The following is a 20,327-nucleotide window of genomic DNA, read 5'->3' on the forward strand; positions in this document are numbered from 1 at the left end:
GATATTAGAAGTATATAATATGTTGTTGTTTTACAGTCTTTTTTTCAGTTATGTCTGACTCTTTGTGACCCCATTTGGGGTTTTCTTGGCAAAGATACTGGAGTGGCTTTCCATTTCCTTCTCTAGTTCATTTTACAGATGAGGAAACTGAGGCAAATAAGGTTGAGTGACTTGCCCAGAGTCACACAGCTAGTAAGTATCTGGGGCCAGATTTGAATTCAGGAAGATGAGTCTTCCTGACTCTAGACCTGGCACTCTACCCATTGTGCCACCCAGCTGCATATTCATGATATACTGTGGAGGATACCAAAAAAAGTACAAAAGATTAATTTTTCATTTCTTAAAAACACAAATTATTCTCAAAATTCATTATGCCTTGAGGGAAAAGCCATTATACCTGCAACCATTATTATACTGATTAGTTTCTACAAGGCTTAGAAGCTGTGATCCACTTTTCTACTGAGCATGATAAACTAGATTCATGCCCAATACTTAAAGAGAGATTCCCTTTCTTCCTGTCACTTATGAAGTATTAATGATTAGTGGGCATTTGCTACACAGTAGAGTCATAAAATATTAGAACTAGAAGGGTTTCAGAAATTATCTACTCTTACTTCCTCATTTCATAGACAAAGGAACTGGTGCCCATATAGGTTACATAATTTTCCCAATGTCACATAACTAGTTGACAGCACAGTCAGGATTAGAATACAGGTCTTTAGACTCAGTTCAGTGCCCTCTTCTTTATATAATGCTGCCTCTAATTTTATCAGAGGCATTGTTAGAGGCTGTTAGATGGTGCAGTATGCCAGACAGACAGAGTGCCAAGTCTTCCTGGAGTCAGGAAGACGAGTTCAAAGCTGTACGATGCTGAGCAAACCATTTGACTTCTATTTGCCTCAGTTGCATTATCTGTAAAATGAGAATAATAACAGCATCTACCTCTAAGGGTTGTTGTGAGGATAAAATTACATATTGGCAAACTGCTTTACAAACCTTAAAGCATTATATAAAGGTCAGGTATTATTGTCATAATGCATCTTTATATATACACATATAAACTATTTAATAAAATCCAAAGCTGACTAATTTGTTTTATAGAATGTAATGACATGGAGTGGATGGGGCAAGTGTACTGGGCACAGATCTACAAGGAGGCCCATCTTAGAGAAGGACTCCTAATGAGGAACCCAATCCCAGAAGTCACAAACCAGATGCAGCAACACAAAACTGCAGGTTAGGCTTCTGAATCAGAGATATTGATCTCAAAACACTCTCCACCCAACTCTAACTCTTTAGTTTGGGAAAAGGTTCTTAGAATGCTCCTCTGGCACATCAGTAGTTAGTACTGTCTTTGAAATATTAAAGAATATCATATGCAAAAATAAGGTTCTCCTTCCTGAACATTGTTTATCTATCTATTGTGAAAAACTATGCCCCATCAAAGGAATGTACCTACTCACTAATATCTTTTCTCCACTGCCAAATCTCAACTAAACTGTGAATCCACAAGGGTGAAGACCATATATCACCATACCTTTGTTATATCCAGGACAAAAGGTGATGACAGGCCAATCCTATGGAATATTGTATTTGCACAAACATCACCAAAGCATAAATAAATTGATTCCCAATTCACATCCACCTTTAAGCTATCAAGCTTCATCAGAAGTTACACCCCTTATGCAGGAGATAACTAAGGTTATAGTTGTGCATTGCAGTGAATACTGCAGTTGTGGAGAAAGGTTCATGCCTCCTGGCAGCAAGAAATGGGGAAATGTCAGCTGTACTCTCATGGAGACTAGAACCACAAAAGCTAGCAGTGTGCTAAGTTTTTTGGATGCTAGGCTCTAGACTGCTTCAACAGAACTGCATTTTGGTAAGACAACTGAGACAGACTTATCCAACAACTGTTGCTCCCTGGTATTCTGTCTTCCATATCTTCTTAGTGGGAGTTTTGTGTGCCTTACTCAAGTTCTGGGGATTCAGTCACTGGACTAAGAAAGGGCTGTCTGGTCAGTGTTTTCAGAAGAGCAGAGTTCATTTGTGAAACTATAATGGGATAGTTGGCAAGGGGCACTCTTTCCTTAACAAATCCTAGTAAGTGGTTTATAAAGACAACTGGTTACCAGACCCCCCGTGTGAGAATGAGCTGCTTCACCATTCCACTCTTGCTCGTCCATCTAGTATATCATCTGCTGCCCTAGGCCCTATACTTCTGATTGGTGTGAAAGAGTTCACCATATGGTCCTCTGTTGTCATCTTCTTGCCAAGGAGTTGAGTGTGTACCACATGATCCCCATCCCCGTTTTCCACCTTTTCTCTGGAGACAGTAATCAAATGCACATGATAATTTATGGAAAGGACACGTCAAACAATCACTCCATGGACCCATTCACCATTCATATAAATTTCCAGACCAAAACACCCCTCCTTAGCCACCAGATAATAATAATAACTAATAATAGCTAGCATGTGTATAGTATTTTGGTTTGAGTTTTTTGTTTGTTTTTTTTTTTTTTTTTGTGAGGCAATCAGGGTTAAGTGACTTGCCCAAGTCACACAGCTAGTACGTGTCAAGTGTTTGGTCTGAGGCCGGATTTGAACTCAGGTCCTCCTGACTTCAGGGCTGGTGCTCTATCCACTGCGCCACGTAGCTGCCACTGTATATAGCATTTTGGCAGCTAGATGGTGCAGCGGGTAGAGTACTGGACTTGGAATCTGGAAGACTCATCCTCCTGAGTTCAAATCTGACCTCACACTTACTTGCTGTGTGACCCTGAACAAGTCGCTTAACTGTTTGCCTCAATTTTCTCATCTATAAAATGGGCTGGGGAAGTAAATGACAAACTAAGAAAACTCCAAATGGGGTCACGGAGAGTCGGACACAACTGAAATGATTCAACAACAACAATATAGTACTGAAAGGTTTGCAAAGCACAGTATATATGTGATTTCATTTAAGCTTGAAAGTAATCCTGTGATATAGGTATTATTATCTCAAGTTTAAAAATGAAGAAAGTAAGGCAAACAGAAGTTACATGATTTGCTGAGAGTCATACAGCTAGGAAGTGTTTAGGGCAGGATTTGAACTCAGGCCTCCCTGACTGCAAGACTCCAAGACCAGTACCCTGTCAACTATGCCATTTAGTTGCCTCTACACTTGGCTATATGTGCTATCTGCACTGTCCAATGAAAGGATAAGGTCTGTGTTGCTTTTTGAATTTGTCTCTCCCTCCATCTCCCTACTCTAAGAAGTTCTGTGGGTTGTCTGACATTCCAGCAAGTCTCTCCATCCTCTTCCCTCTCTCTCTTGGCTTCCCTGGTTTCCCTCAAGTCTCAGCTAAAGTCTCAGCTTCTGCAAGAAACCTTTCCTAGCCCCCTTAATCTTACTCCCTTACCTCTGAGTTTATCTTCAATTTATCCCATATAAATCTTGTTTGCACATAATTGTTTGCATGTTGTCTCTCTCATTAGACTGTGAGTTCCTTGAAAAGAGATTTTTTTGTCCTTTGTATTCCCAATGTTTAGCACAGTGTCTAGTATATAGTAGGTAAACAATAAGTGCTAGTTAACTGATAATTCAATATTCAACAAACATTTTAGTGTATGAAGAGCACTGGGCTAAGCACGAGGCTAGATATAAAGTACAGGTAAGTAATTACTACCCTTAAGGTGTTTAGTCTAATAGAGGCAAAAGAAGCTCCAGGGATAGTTATAATATGCAATAGCTCATAAATCTCTATGTGAGAAAGTGAAAGTGAAAGTTGTTAGCAATCTAGGAAAGCAGGAAAGATATATTTTCAAATGGCAGCAAACTGAGCTTTATGTCAAAGATTTATTCTCAAATAAGTTTATCTACTAATATTTGCTCCATAAAATGATCAACAATCATATTAAAAATTCCCTGAATCACTAAAGAAAGACATGCAGTTTTCTGTGGTTTTACCTCAAACCCAGTAAATTTTGCAAAAGCAAAATTAGTCAATGTAGGAGGGGTTGGAGGAAGTCAGTCATTACTATATTGCTGGTGGAACTGTGCCTTAGTCTAATCATTCTCAAAAAGAATTTGAACTGCAGAAAGGTTACTAAACTTTTCATACTCTTGACCCAAAGATTCCTCAACTGGGCAAGCATCCCAAAGGGATTAAAGACAGAAAGAAAAGCCCTACAAGGACAAAATATTCCTAGCAGCATGCCTCCTATAGCAAAAATGGGAAAACAAAGTGGATGTCCATCATTTGTGGAATGACTAAACAGACTATGGTATGTGAATGTGAGGGAATTTTATTGTGTTACAAGAAAAGATGAATGTAAATATAAGATATTCTGACTTTGTAAAGGCCTTTTCACAAGGAAAAATTAACGATGAAAAGAGCAAAAAAAGTGGATTTTTTTTGGTAAAGGAAGACATATACACACACATACAAACACATATATAATCAAAGAATATAAGATCTTGCTAGTGTTACGAACATTTCTATACTTGCTATGAATAGAAAAAGAACTTTATTTTACTACATATTGTTAAAGATATAGATATCTGTGTACGTATATATATGTGTGTATTTGTATATATATATGTGTGTGTGTGTGTGTATATATATATATATATGAAAAATATAGCTTTCTGCTTTTTTCCTTTAAAAGTCTTATCTGGTAGCCTTTTGATTGCTGTAAACTTTTGGATGGGCAGATTTTTATTTTAATATCATGGCTTTTGAGTTGAGCAGGACCTTAGGAATCATCAACTCATTTTGCAGATGAGGAAACTGCAGCCCAGAGAGATTAGGTGACTTGTCTAAGATCATCTAGTAGTAATAAAAGCCAAATTATTAGTTAATACTTATTTAGATACCCTAAATTTGGGGCAAATAGATGGGAAATGTGCAAGTTCATTTATGACTTTTTGTTCCTGATAATGTTGATTGACTGATGGTTAATGGAATATTTCTTGGCATGGTAAGCACCTACTATTTGTTGTTAATAAATGACTGGTTATTTGAATTCTTCAAATTTATTCAATACTAGAAGATACCTTATGATTGGAATGTTAGCATTCTTAAATATTTGTAGTTACGCAGTACCTTAAAAGTAACAGGTCAGTGCATATTCAATTGTTTTGTGTTTTGGCTTCTCTGACTTTTCATATATATGTTTGTATATTATAGCTTGTAAATTATTATATAGATTCTCAAATAAAAGGAAGTGCTTAATAATATTTAGAATTATATACATGATACATCCATCCTGTTTAAGTTCCTGAGTGTTTGGATCATTCTTTATGTTGGCTTTATGTTAAATTGACATTTAACCCTGTATATTCTTAGTCATTTGGTCTGGAGCCCTGTTCATATAATATTTTCTTGTCCTACTAAAGGTGGTAACTAGAGCTATAGTGTAATTGGATGAAAATCTCTATGTCTCTTAGTATAGGGTGTCTTGCTTTTGTATAATTTAATTTACTTTCCTCCTGAATGTGTTTTTTGCTGTAATTTTTCTTTTTTTTAACTTTTTTTTTTAAGCTTTGATGAAGTAGCTACAGCACCAAACAGAATCCAAAAGTCTATTCTGTTAGTGGATAATCTTCCATAGAGCCGTGTGACTTGAGTTATTATAATTTGCCTATGCCCAATCTCTATATCTATATAATATGGATAATATTTGTGACTGAATTATTTCCTAAGAGGTTTTTTTGTTTGTTTGTTTGTTTTTTTAAGAATGATGTTTGGAAATTGCTATGGCTTCCTTGGGAAGGATTGGTATCCTTAAAAGTCACATCAATAGGAACATAAGCAAAAGTCTTTTCTGAGAGCATAATTATATTCACTACTCAGATCTTTATCATGCTTTCCAAAAATGCAGATATCAATATTAAAAATCAAAATAGCAGTGTGTGAACTTTTAAAAAAATCTGTAATGAGCAAATGATATTGCTGAATACCTGCTTTTTATTTGGGCATTAATTGTCATTTTTGAGATAAAAATAAATAACTAAGAATAAAATGCCTTTTCCATGAAAAAAAAAATATAGCTTTCTGATGAATGAGACTTGGATAGTTTGGGGGGAAAATTAAATATCTGTAGTATAAATCTGAGAGCTCGTATTCTTTGTCAACAAGGTGGGGTAATGCCTTGTTTATATGGGGACAATTTAACATTATAACAAGCCAGAGAATATCTCTTAACTCTTAAAAACTGGAGAAATGTGAATGTAAAGAAGCAGCAAAGAAAGACTATTATGTCAGAAACTACAGGTCTGCAAAGCATGATGAGAATCTTCAACTAATTCACATATATAAACAGAAAATAATTATTTACACATTTGGAGACTGAGGTATGACTCTAAAAAGGACCATTTCATTGGGAAAATGGGGAGAGTTGTGACTTTTTAGGTGAAAAGTGATGATTAGGAGTCAGGAGGCATTCTTTTAAGCCACTGAACAGAGCAGAAACAGCAAAAGAAGGAAAGGAATCTGAGAAGACTCGGATACACCAAAGGGAGACTGGTAAACTGTGGCAGTTAGAAGCAGTCAGACAAGGGAAGGCTTCACCTGAGAGATTTATGATTGGTCTGAGAAGGAATTGATGTCATTGGCCACGAGCTCCAATGACAGCCGTTGCTCTTGACTACCTCCTACAGGTGGAGAAAGGTGAAGGTTTTCATAAGGGCTGCCACCTCTGTCTCCTCCCTCCAGGAGGGAGGAGAAGTAACATGCAGTCTTGGGCACCAAGAACAATTTCCCAGTTCCCTAACCTTCTCCTTTTGCGGGGTGGGAGGCGGAAGGAGCAGCAACATCAAGGAAGGCAAAGCCCTCCCCTATGACTGTCTTCATACTACAGCCGCCCCAGTGCTCCTCAAGACAACACAGCTTCCCTCAACACTCCCCAGAGACACGTAAATTTCCTCATGGGGTGATGTGGAGTCCCTTCAGACATAAGATGCAGCCAATTAATCTTGGCATTCAGACAAGTGTGATAAAGCCAAAAATGTAAACCCTTTTCACCCTTGCTCTATAGTATGTACTTTGGGCCAGAAAAAACATGTTGTTGCAGTTTTGTCTCATGAGAAAATGCCATTCAAGTGTCCCAGTGGTAGAGACAGGAGGATCTTAAGGAATGAGTCTACTGACTACAAAATAGTATCAACTCTGTCCTTAACTAGGGAGAGGAGGATGAGGGATGAAGCATCTTTTGTGGGGGGCAACTTAGGAAGAGTCACATTACCTGGTATTTATATACCACTTTAATGTTTGCAAAGCACTTTACATATTTTTCTTCATTTGATACTTACAACAACACTGTAAGGTAGATGCTATTATTATTCCCATTTTGCAGATGAGGAAATTGAGACTCAGGGAAGTCACATAGGCAGCAAGTGTCTGAGGCAGGATTTGAACCCAGATACTCCTAATTTGAAGTTCAGTGCTCTACACACTAGGCTACCTATCTTCCTAGGAAGACAGGAAAGAAAATCAAGAAACAGATAAGAGTTGACTATTATTTCCAGAGTTATATAAACTGATCTTCAAGAAATGGAAATTTAAAGAAAAAAACCTCCTAAAAATGAAAATAATAATGGAGATTGCCATTGGCCTGGGACTATAAATTTATACAGAGTTTTACTGTCAGTATCTCTTTTAACTATATCAAGCCTAAGAGGTAAGTTCCATGGTTATTTTATTCCCTATGAAAAAGAGAAGGAAACTCAAGCTAAGGGAGGTTATGTGACTTGTACGTGATTATATATCTAGTAAAAGTCTGATGGAGTGTTTGATTTCATGTTTTCCTAACTTCGACTTCAGCCCAGTAAAGGACCAAAGCTATGAGCTTAAAGATAAACAGATACAAACCTGATGGGAGAAAACAAATAAGAAGGAACATAAATAAAGTAGGAATATTCACTCTTATGCCTAGTTTGATCACAATTGTTGACGTCATAGGGGAAGCATTGCCTAGTTTTGCTCTGATGCCAGAGATATTTTATATATTACATGAATAAATCAGTTCATCCTTCTGGGTCTCAGAGTACCCAGCTGTAAAATGGAACAAAAATTCTACCCAACTCTCAGAGTAGTTGGGTAAGTAAACTTAGGTGTGGAATGTTCTTTGAAGAACGGATTGTTATACAAACACAAGGTATTGAAATGAAAGATAGGAACAAAAATGTCTGCTGCAGCTTTAATGAGAAACAACGTTAAAGTCATCTTCATCTCACAATCTCAGGCTGCTAACCTACTGGTATATGTATATTTTTGTTGTTCACTTGTGTCTGACTCTTCGTGACCCCACGGACCGTAGCACACCAGGCCCTTCTATCCTCCACTATTTTTTAAAGTCTGTTCAAACTCATGTTCATTGCTTCCATGACACTATCTATCCATCTCATCCTCTGTTGTCCTCTTTTCATTTTGTCTTCAATCTTTTCCCACATTAGGGTCTTTTTCAATGTTTCCTGTCTTCTCATTATGTCACCAAAGTATTTAAGCTTCAGCTTGAGTATTTGACCTTCCAGTGAATAGCCTGAATTAATTTCTTTAATTATGGACAGCTTTGATCTCCTTGCTGTCCAAGTGACTCTCAAAAGTCTTCCATGACAATTAAAAAGTATTAGTTTTTCAGAGTTCACCTACCCTTATAGTGCAACTCTCATAGCCATACATTGTTACTGGAATAACCATAGCTTTGACTGTATGGACACTTGTTGATAAGATGATGTCTCTGCTTTTTTGTATGCTGTCCAGATTTGTCACAGCTTTCCTTCCTTTCTTGCTCTTCTTTTTTGGAATGTTCTTCATCACTGCTTCCTATACAATATTGTAAACCTTTGTCCATAGTTCTTTAGGCACACTACCAGATCTAATCCTTTATATCTATTCACCACACTCACTTCACATTCATAAGGAGTGTTATTTAGGTAATACCTATACATTCTAGTGGTCTTCCCTACTTTCTTTAATTTGTCTGAGTTTTGCAATGAGAAACGCATGATCTGAACCACAGGCAGCTCCAGGTCTTGTTTTAACTGACTATATAGAGCTTCTCCACCTTTGGCTGCAAAGTATATAATTGACCTGATTTCTATATTGACCATCTGGTGACATCCATGTGTAGAGTCACTTTTTGGGTTGTTGAAAAAGAGTGTTTGCTATGACCAATGAGTTATCTTGACAAAACTCTATCAATCTCTGCCATGCTTCATTTTGTACTCCAAGGCCAAACCTGCCTGCTATTCCAATCATCTTTTGGTTTCCAACTTTAGCATTCTAATTCCCATGATGAATGTGACATCTTTATTGATGTTATTTATAGATTGTAGGTCTTGGTATTGTTTCTAGAAGATTATATTTCTAGAAGTCGTAGGTCTTCATAGAACTGATTAACTTTGGCCTCTTCAGCATCAGTGCATGGAGTACAAACTTGTGTTACTGTGATGTTGAGTGGTTTGCCTTGGATTTGAAAAGATATTCTGTCATTTTTGAGATTATAACCAAGTACTCCTTTTCTCACCTTTTTATTGACCATGAGTACTACCCCACTTCTTCTAAAGAATTCTTTACCATAGAAGTATATATAGTAATAACCTGAATTAAATTCACCCATTCCTATCCATTTAAGTTCACTGACACACTGTTTAATCTTTACATCTCCTCTTTGACCAGATCCAGCTTACCTTGGTTCATAGGTCTTATATTCTAGGTTCCTATGCAATATTGATCTTTACAGCATCAGACTTTCCTTCGTCACCAGATATGTCCACAACTGAGTTTCATTTTTGGCTTTGGCTCAGCCATTTCACTGGAGATACTTGTAGTTATCCTTCACTCTTACCTAGCAGAGTGTTGGACACACGTGATCTGAGTGGTTTCTTTTCTTTTAATACTGTACATGGGGTTTTCTTGGCAAAAATACTCGAGTGGGTTGCCATTTCCTTCTCCAGTTGATCACCTTTTATCAGAACTCTCCACCATGACTTGTCCACCTTGAGTAACCCTCCTCTGCGTAGCTCATAGTTTCATTGAGCTGTGCAAGCCCCTCTGCCATGGCAAGGCAGTGATCCAAGATGGGATATGTATATAGATGCAGATCTAGATATAGATGTATGTACATATGTGTAAATGTGCATGCTCATATATACATATACATACATATATATTTAATGTTAAATTTTTTTTAACATTTTGAGTAGAAATACAATAGTAGTTGGGATGGAGAATGAGGAATCTATTACTTTTTTCCCCTCTGGAGGAAAAAAAAGCAAAGGACAATTCTTCAGTCCATCAACAGCACTGCAAAGAACAAATTCAGAATCTCCCTGCGTTTTTGCCATCATTGCCATCTTTAAATAGAATATTTCAAGTTAATAAATTCTTTTCTTTTACTCAATAAACTTGAAATTTTCTTTTGTAAGCTGTATTTTGAAGACAATTTTAATAATTCATTAGATAAATTCTTTGCTATGAAACTTTTCAGTTCTCTTGATGTCTTTAGCTTCTCAGGGTAGGATGACTGCCAGCAAAGTTTTTCTTAAGGAAAGCAGTCTATTTCAGTCTCATCTTAATATTATGATTCATTTTAGGCAATTATGATAGTAAAATAATACCATAGATAATCATAGGTGAGACTTTCGGTTGTGAGACTTTCGGTTATTCCAACTCCACAACACATTTTAAAATTTTTTTTTTAAAAAAAGGTCTTCTGAGTATGCTAAAATAGCAGTCACAGAGCCCATATCTTTTCCCCTCCTTAGGCCCTCACTCAGAGCTCTACTGATTTTTACTCAACATACTATTCTAACTATTTTAATATCCTGTCTTCTAGCCCACAGAAGAAGAGAAAGGGCAAATGAGAAGGGGGTGAGTGGTATTGTTGGAAGTACAATGATAAAAGTAGAAATGACAGTTGATAACCTGACATCTGTGGAAGAGACAGAAAAATAAAAATAGAGAATTTCATTGCTACATAATACAATAATGGATTTCATAGTGATAACTCCAATAATTGTGTGTTTTCTGTATTCTCTGTTTAAAGAAGAAGGGAAATTTATAATACATTTTTAAAAAGATTTCCAACAAAAATTGAAACTATTTTTAAAAGTTTGGGCACTTAATGGGGGAAATTTTGATTAGCTAGTTGGTATAGTGAATAGCTGGTTCAGTGAATAGTTGGTGCTCTAGGCCTGCAGTCCAGAAGAACTGAGTTTAAATCCTGTCTCAGACATTTACTAGCTGTGTGACCTCGGCAAGTCACTTGACCTCTGTCTGCCTCAATTATAAAATGGAAATAAAAATAGTACCTAAATCACAAGGTTGTTGTGGATATCAAAGGAGATATTTATAAAGTACTCATGTGCAGTGTAAAGTACTCCCAGGCCAGTGGCAATTAACATTACTATTTCACTTATTTTGGAGTTTTTAAAAAATTTCCATTTCTTGAAGATCATTTTACATGACCAAGGACTCTGGTAAGAATAGCCAACTCTTCCTTGCTTCTTAGGTCACAGACAATATCTTCTGCAATTGGAAGAATAAAATGAGATAATGCTTGTAAAGCACTTTGCATGGTGCCTGGCACATGGTAGGTGCTTAATAAATGCTGTGCTTCCTTTCTTCCTTCCTCCACAGCAAATTCACTCATGTAGAATAGCTCACTAGTTAACAATGTCAGACAAATTCTATCCTCTAGGATGACAAGGGCAGTGAAGAGAGGTTTTCAGATTTAGAACTGGAAGGAATCTTTGACATAGTTTCATACTCATTTTACAGATAAGGAAACTGAGGCTTTGAGGGTTCAATGGTAGCCCAAGGTCACTCACTCGGGTTTAAGCCCGAGTCCTCTGCGTCTGCATGCGGTGTTGTGTGGACTCCACTTCCCTGTCTCTCAGTCATCAAGGTCCACAACAAGATAACAAGAGCCAGCACCAGATAACAAGGCATTGGCAGCATGATACAATGGGAAGAGCCCTGAACTGTGGGTCAAGAGCTGGGTTTGAATCCTGACTCTGCCACTAACTCACTGTGTGCCTGATCGAGTTACTTCCTCCCTCCAGGTTTAACAAACAAAAATAAATACCAAGTTGGGGGAATATGATGTAAGAGAAAGAACATTAGACCATGAGTAAGAAGACCTTGATTTGACTTCTGCTATTTCCCTCACTTGCTGTTTGACTGGCATTACAGACCTCCTCTGAAAAATGGCGGGTTTGGGACGAGACAATCTCAAGGATTCCCTGAGGTCTAACATCCTACAAACCCATAAATACCAGGAATGACCAAACAACCACAATAATCTTATGGAACCAAAGCTCCATTTGCTCTGGGTGTCAATGCTGAAGGCAAGCTTTACATAAACTTTCTACACCACTTGAATTATGACCCACTGGGAAATGGCTGCCTTGGGCTTGGCCAGCAGGGCCCATGCCTCAGTTCAGCTGAGGTTGTAAAAATACAACTGTAGGCCATTTATTGCTGCTCCCACTGTGTGCTAAGAAGCATGCTAAGAACACAGTCTCTGAACTTCATGAGTTTATGTGCCCAAACCCAAAGCTGTCAGCTTGGGAACTGTTATGCTGCTAACACAGGCACATGATTGTTGGTCTCAGGCCAGGGCTTGGAAAATCTCAGCTCCATGCATTGGGCACAGGCCTCCACATTGAAACCATTAACATATTCAGGAGGTATATGGGGAAATTTAATTTGTACCAGTAAAGAGCCATGTGGCCTCTAAGCGAACCTAACACTGCCAATATTCAGGTCACAAGAAAGTGGAAAGCAAATATATATATATATATATATATATATATATATATAATGTATGTATGTATTTCCTGTTCACAATCAAAGAATCATGGATATAGAGCTGGAAGTGACCTCAGACGTCATCCATCATATGGAGGTGGCAGCTGAGACCCAGACAGGTGAGGTGAATTATCCTAAGTCGAACAGGAAGTAAACAACGGAGCCAGGAATTGAACTCAGGCCCCATAAATCCAAATCCAACACACTTTCTAGTCTTTTCATTCAACAGTTATCCAAAAAATGGAGCCACTTTCAGGCAAGAATCATAGTTTAGAATCCAAAGAATGAATTTCTCATGAAGCTTCATGTCAAATACATAATGAACTTTAACTTTGTCCAAGGCACAAACATCCATCTCTTTACAGCAAATGGAGAAGTTTTGAATGCTGTGGATGAGTTCACTTACCTTGGCAGCATACTTTCCAGGGATGCACACATAGATAATGAGATTAACACACGCATTGCCAGAGCTAGCTCAGTGTTTGGAAGGCTACAAAGGAAAGTGTGGGAGAGAAGAGGTATTAACCTACCTACAAAACTGAAGGTCTACAGAGCCATTGTGCTGATCTCATTGTTGTATGCCTGTGAAACCTGGACAGTATATCAATGCCATGCCAGGAAACTGAATTGCTTCCATTTGATTGTCTTAGGAAGATTCTGAAGATCACTTGGCAGGATAAGGCACCAGATACTGAGGTCCTTTCTTGAACTAAATTGCCAAGAGTGCTACTACGATGGGCTGGCCACATTGTTCGAATGCCAAACATATGCTTGCCAAAAAGACTATTTCGTGAAGAATTCACACAGAGTAAGTGCTTACATGGTGGCCAGAAAAAGTGATATAAGGACACTCTCAAGGTCTCTCTTAAGAACTCTGGAATTGATTGTGTGACGTGGGAGACACTAGCACAGGACTGCCCAGCATGGCATGACCACATCAGAGAAGGTGATATGCTCTATAAGCAAAGCAGAATTGAAGCAGCTCAAAAGAAATGTAAGATGTACAAATTTAGAGAACCCACCCCAAGTGTTTACATGGACTATTTGTAATAGAACATTCTGAGCTCATATTGGCCTGATCAACCAGTAGGACACACTGTAACTGACCTTAACATGGTGATGTCATTTTGGTTCTCTTCAAAAATCAAGGACAACTAACTAGGATTATCTTAGAATGATATCTTTTCTGGGCCTCAGTTTCATCATCTATTAAAAAAAATAAAAGGATTGACAAAAGCTCTCTGAAGTCCTTTCAGCTCTTAAAATCTATGAGTCTAGTTTACTTAGGAACAGACTGATCTTTCTGAGTTTGAATCTAGCCTCAGACACTTACCAGCTGTGTAACCTTGGACAAGTCACTTAACTTTTCTTGGCCTCAATTTTCTCAATCGTAAAATGGGGATAAATAACAGTACCTAACTCACAAGGTTGTTGCGAAGATCAAATGAGATATTTTAAAAGTATTTAGCACAGTGCCTGGCACATACAAGGAGTTTAATAAATGCCCCCCATCCCTACCATCCAGGGTCCTTCTGGCTTCAAAGCCAGGTCTCTATTCACTAGGTGATGCCACCTCATTTTCTTATACTTCCTCAACAGCAATCTGTCCAAAACCTATCTATGGCTTCGGTTCTCCCAATTTCTCCCTCATCTCCTATAAGCTCCAAATGCCTGAAATTTCATGCCTGAAATCTGATGCCTGATGTAATAATTTGTCACAGCATTTACTAAGTCAACAAAAACCATGTCAGCTCTTCTCACATGAAAAGATCCCATTAATTACCACTTCACAGCCTTCCATTACTTTAGAGAAGAGAAGTTTTAAGGTTATACCCACTGGCTTCCTGGATGATAATTCCATGATGAGGAAATAACAATGGTATTTGAAGGCAAAGTATCTGTTGGAGCTTGGCTAACAACAAATTGGATGGTGATATACTGACAGGAACCTGAGCTCAGCACCTTCCTTGATTCTAAAATTGCATCTGGATTGCCATATGCCAGCACATGTATGACGGCCCCAATCACCTAGTTACCAATTAGCTCATCTCTGTTAAAATGTCTTACTTACTTTTCTCCAGAATGGAATTCCTACATGGAATGATGGGGTTGGAAAAGACCTTATTGATTCTCTGGCCTAAACTCTTTATTTGAAGAGATGAGAAAAGATGAGAGATGACGAAACCAACCATCAGAGAAAGTAACTAGCTTGCCTATGGTCATGTCCCTGATATTAAACATTTCATTTCTCCTCTTTTTACTTTTCTTAGAGGTCAGGGATTATCAATCATATTCCTACCCATCAGAGGATCAGATCTTATTGTTCTGGACCAGGCTCTCTGGACCTTCTACCCACTCTTCAAGTGTAAAAGAGAGAACCTCCAGCTTCTTCATTGGTTGTCAACCCAAAGGATAATCTATACTGTAGCCTTTGGAAATCTGGAGCATCAAGGCACAGATGGAGCAAGGCCATTAGCTGTTCAATCCCCAGAAGTTCTCCCTCTACCCTCAGAACTGTCAAAGTCTGTTGTTCATACCTCTGTTAAGAACTTTCACGGAGACCATACAGCAAAATGGGGTATCTAGGCAGTGTAGTGAATAGAGCATTATCTGTAATGGGGATAAACTTGAAGCCTTCCCAATAAGATCAAGGGTAAAGCAAGGGTGTCCATCATCATCATGACTATTATTCACTATTAAATTAGATATGCTAGCTGTCACAGTAAGATAAGAAAAATAAATTGGAGGAATAAAAATAAACAATGAGAAAACAAAACTCTGACTAGTTGCAGATATATCATGGTATGCTTAGAGAATCCTAGAGAATCAACTAAAAAAAATAGTTGAAACAATTACCAATTTTAGAAAAGCTGCAGAATATAAAATAAACCCACATAAGTCACAAGCATTTCTGTATACCACCAATGAAACCCAGAAGGAAATGCTAGAAAGAGAAATTCCATTTAAAATAATTGCAGACAATATAAAATATTTGGGAGTTTTCCTGCCAAGATAAACCCAGGAATTATATGAATACAATTACAAAACACTTCTCACACAAATAAAGACAGATCTAAATAATTAGAGAAATATTTGCTCAAGCTGAGACAAGATGATAAAAATCACAAGTATACCTAAGTTAATTTACTTATTCAGTGCCATACAAATAAAACTACCAAAGAATTATTTTACAGAGCTAGAAAAAATAACTAAATTCAACTGGAAGAACAAAACATCAAGAATATCAATAGAATCCATGAAAGAATGTGAAGGTAAATGACCTATATTACTATATAGGAAGGAACTATATTACAAAGTGGTAACCATCAAAACAATCTGGTACTGGCTAAGGAATAGATGGATCAGTGAAATAGATTAGGTACACAATACATTGTAGTCAATGATCATACTAATGCAATGTTTGATGAACCTAAAGATTCAAGTTTTGGGGATAAGAACTCCCCATTTGACAAAAACTGCTGGAAAAACTAGAAAGCCATTTGGCAAAAACTAGCCATAGATTAACATCTCACACTATTCACCAAGATAAAGTCAAAATATATACATGATTTAGACATAAAGGATGATATCATAAATAAATTAGATGAGCATAAGATCTATGTCAGATCTATGGAAAAGGGGAGAGTTTATGACCAAACAAGAGACAGCATTATGTGATGTAAAATGGATAATTTTGATTATATGAAATTAAAAAGGCTTTGCTCAAATAAAACTAATGCAGCCAAAATTTAAAAAGATAACAGGAAACAGGGAAAAAATTTACAGCAAGTTTCTTTGATAAAGGCCTCATTTCTCAACTATATGGGGAACTGAGCCAAATTTATAAAAATATGAGCTATTCCTCAGTTGATAATTAGTCAAAGGACATGAACAGGCAGATTTCAGAAGTTAGTTAATTAGTTAGTCAGTTGTTGTCCTTCATGCTCAGAAAGGACCAAAATGGCATCACTATGTTGGAGTCAGGGTACAGTATGTCCAACTGTGGCTGATCAGACCAATGTGAGTTTGGAAGGCTCTGCCACAGGTCAGGCACAAATACTCCACATAAATTTTTGGAGTGGAGATGTCTCTAAATTTTCTCATCTCAAGTTTCTTTTGAGCTACTACAATTCTACTTTGTTTATACAGCACAGCATCTTCTTTGATACAGGCATGCCATACTGGGGGGATCTCTGTGCCAGTGTCTTCTACGTCTCAAAATTGTTTCAGAGAGATCTTGAGAGTGTCACCAAAGTTTTTACACATTTTTTGTGTATTTTGACCAAACACACAACAGGGTAGGATCCCCACTTGCCATGGCAAGCAGGCAGGGTTAGTTAGGTGAAGCAGACAATTTTTTGGCATCTTTTCTAGACCTTTCCTCACACAAGGAGGTCAGCAGTACAGGCTTTAAAAAAAGGCTGCTCAGACACCCATGGTGCTGCTGAATCCCACTGCTGTTTCAGTCCAGTGAAAAGACAACCCTATGCCCTGGGCCACCTGTGTGCAGGGTTGTGACTACAGCTCTCAGTGTATCTGCACCTGCTGCTTTGTCACTTGTCCATTGCCATAAGACTTCAAGGTAGGTAAAAATGGTAAAACGGCATGGGTGATGTCATTTGACTTGCATGTAAGTTGGACCTAAGTGAGGCAGAGTTGTGCAAAATCATTGGCCTCACTTTGTCTTCTAGAGTCATAGAAGTGCAATGACAAGACAAAAGTCAAGATGACTGGTGATGGCCCTGTGGATGCAGTGGATGACTCTAGTGTCTTCAATGCCTAACCAAGCTTTAAGCACTCCGTAACACCTGCTTCTGCCACCTTCATGGCCATTGGAACAAATTGTTCTCATCCACCCATTCCACCAAAGGAAGTCCTCATGTGCATGGGGTAGACACCCTATTAACTCACAGTTGGGTTTGAGGCCCTTTGTTTATCCTCAACCTGGTTTATCTCATCTGCTAAAATGGTTTAGTGGTGTGAGGATGCTATACATACTATATAGCTTCTTAGAGCCACAGAGTTGGGTGGCAGGTGGACACCACAGGTGGAAAGCAGCCCTGAAAAGGGCTTGACAGCCCTCACACCATAGGTACTAGTCTTCCCTGAACACCTGCAGACCCTAGTTTTCAGAAATAGAAGTCAAAGCTATCAACAGTCACATGAAAAAATTCTCTAAATTGTTATGGATTCGAGAAATACAAATTAAATTGAGATTCCACTTCTCACCTATCAGATTGGCTAACATGACTCAAATGGAAAATGACAAATTCTTGGGGTGTGTAGAAAAGTCGGGACATTAATACACTGTTGGTGGAGGTGTGAATTATTCTAGCCGTTCTGGAAAAAAATTCAGTACTACACCCAAAGGGCTATAAAACTGTGCATACCCTTTGACCCAGCAATGCCATTACTAGGTCTGTATTCCAAAGAGATCCAAGAAAAGGGAAAAGCACCTATTTGTACAAAAAAGGTCTGTAGCAACTCTTTTGCAGTGGCAAAGAAATTGAAATTGAGAGGGTGCCCATCAATTGGGGAACAGCTGAACAAGCAGTGGTGTATGATTATGATGGAATACTATTGTGCTATAAGAAACAATGAGCAGGATGGTTTCAGAAAAACCTGAGAAGATTTATATGAACCAATGCAAAGTGAAGTGAGGAAAACATTGTAAATGGTAACAGTAATGTTACAAGAATGATATATTGTGAAAGACTTAGCTATTCTGATTGAGACAATGATCCAAGACAATTCCAAAAGACCTATGATAAAAAATGCTATCTACCTCCAGAGACAGAACTGATGCACTCTGAATGAAGATTAAAGAACACTTTTTTATTTTATTTTTCTTGGGTTTTTTTGTGGGTGTTTTCTTTTGCAACAAGGCGAATATGAAAATATGTTTTGTTAAAAATGTCATTTAAATGGCAGTCAAACACAAAACAAAACAACACAACAACACACATAAATGACTAAGCATCTCAATCATAATCAGTGTCTGATTACTTAATATGATTCTACACTATATGTACTAAGCACTAGTTTTCTATAAGGGCTCCAAACATTTAATCATTACCTATATAGGAAACAGATGTGGAAGAACAGGAGTATGGCAAAGATTCTTTACTTACTTTCTCTGATGTCTTCAGAAACAATTTGGGATTCATAGTCTCCATTTGAAACTTTGTCATGACTCCTGATCTTTTTGCTTTTCTTATTGCCATTTTTGCCTGTGGGAAGGAATACAACTTTACTTTTATAGTACATGCTTGCATCACTACATAAAGATGAAAAATAACAACAACAACAATAACAACAATAACAGCATATTTGTAAAGCACTTTGTAAACTATGATAATTATTTAAAATTTTATTATCATTATAATAACCCTGAGAGGTAGTTGCTATTATTATTCCTATATTACAGATGAGGGAACTGAGGCAGACAGAGATTAAGTGATTTACTCAAGGTCACATAGCTAGTAAGTGTCTGAGATCAGATTCAAACTCAGGTGTTTCTGATATTTGGTCCAACATTCTATCTACTGTGCCACCTGGCTGCCCTTAATTAGTAACATAATAAAGGAAACATAAGCCCCTCCATAATCTATGCCCAGCTTCATCTTTAAGCTTTATTTCAAGTTTCTCTCCTTTTTATACTCTATACTATGGTCAAACTAGATTATTTATCATCTCCCAAATGTACTCTACTTTCTTACCCCTATATTTTTGCTCATACTATTTCCCTACACCAATCCTTCACCAAATGACTACATCCACTGAAATTCTAACCATCTTTCCAGGTGAAACTCAAATCTCATTTTCTCCAGGAAGGCTGCCCTGACCCCACAACCCCCTGCCCAAGCAGGAAAGGAGCTCTCCCTCTCTAGGAGCTCTCATTGCCCCATGTTCCCCATGTTCCTCCCTGTTCTTATGCATTTTTCCCATTTTATTTTCTAGTATAGTTATGTGTGTATACACCTCACCTCCCTCAACTGGAGTGTAAGAAAGCTAAAGGCAAGGATTGTATCTTACTCACCTTTGTATCTTCCTCAGCATCTAAGCATGACACCTTTCATATTTGGGGAGGATGGGAAGGGGGGAACTAGACTTTTGACTTAGGATCACAGACCTAGAGCAAGCTGTAAAGGCTCTCCGAGGTCATCTAATCCAAGTCCATCATCTGACAAATTAGAAAACTGAGGCCCAAGGAAACGACATGATGTGACCAAGGTCAGCTTGGCAGAAAGCATCTGAGATTTGCTTTGAAATTAGACCTGACTCTAGGCCTTGTGCTCTTTGTCTCTTGCTGAAGACAATTCGTCTACCAATGAGGACCTTTAACTATTCTGCAGTTTCTAGTCTTAGAAAGTCACCTGGCTAGCCACATCCCTACCCTCAACCTCTTGACAAAGCTAAAGGATTTTGGATGTAGGATTGTGCATATAATACCTGACTTTTCTTGGTTACTTCCTGAACTGTTTCTCTCTCTCTCTCTCTCTCTCTCTCTCTCTCTCTCTCTCTCTCTCT

At 37.9% G+C, this 20,327-nt stretch overlaps 1 protein-coding gene across 2 annotated transcripts in view; it reads right to left on the reverse strand.

Moving 5' to 3' along the window:
- CPXM2 (carboxypeptidase X, M14 family member 2) overlaps positions 1-20,327 on the reverse strand; it is a 202,464-nt gene that overhangs the window by 159,885 nt on the left and 22,252 nt on the right. For both annotated transcript variants that reach the window (XM_027839844.1, XM_027839843.1), the window contains exon 2: positions 18,929-19,027. In XM_027839844.1, coding sequence (XP_027695645.1) covers positions 18,929-19,027 — 99 coding nt within the window. The remainder of the gene's footprint in view (positions 1-18,928; positions 19,028-20,327) is intronic.

This window comes from Vombatus ursinus, unplaced genomic scaffold (genome assembly GCF_900497805.2).
Source record: "Vombatus ursinus unplaced genomic scaffold, bare-nosed wombat genome assembly UNPS02014833.1, whole genome shotgun sequence".
Classification (NCBI taxonomy): Eukaryota; Metazoa; Chordata; class Mammalia; order Diprotodontia; family Vombatidae; genus Vombatus; species Vombatus ursinus.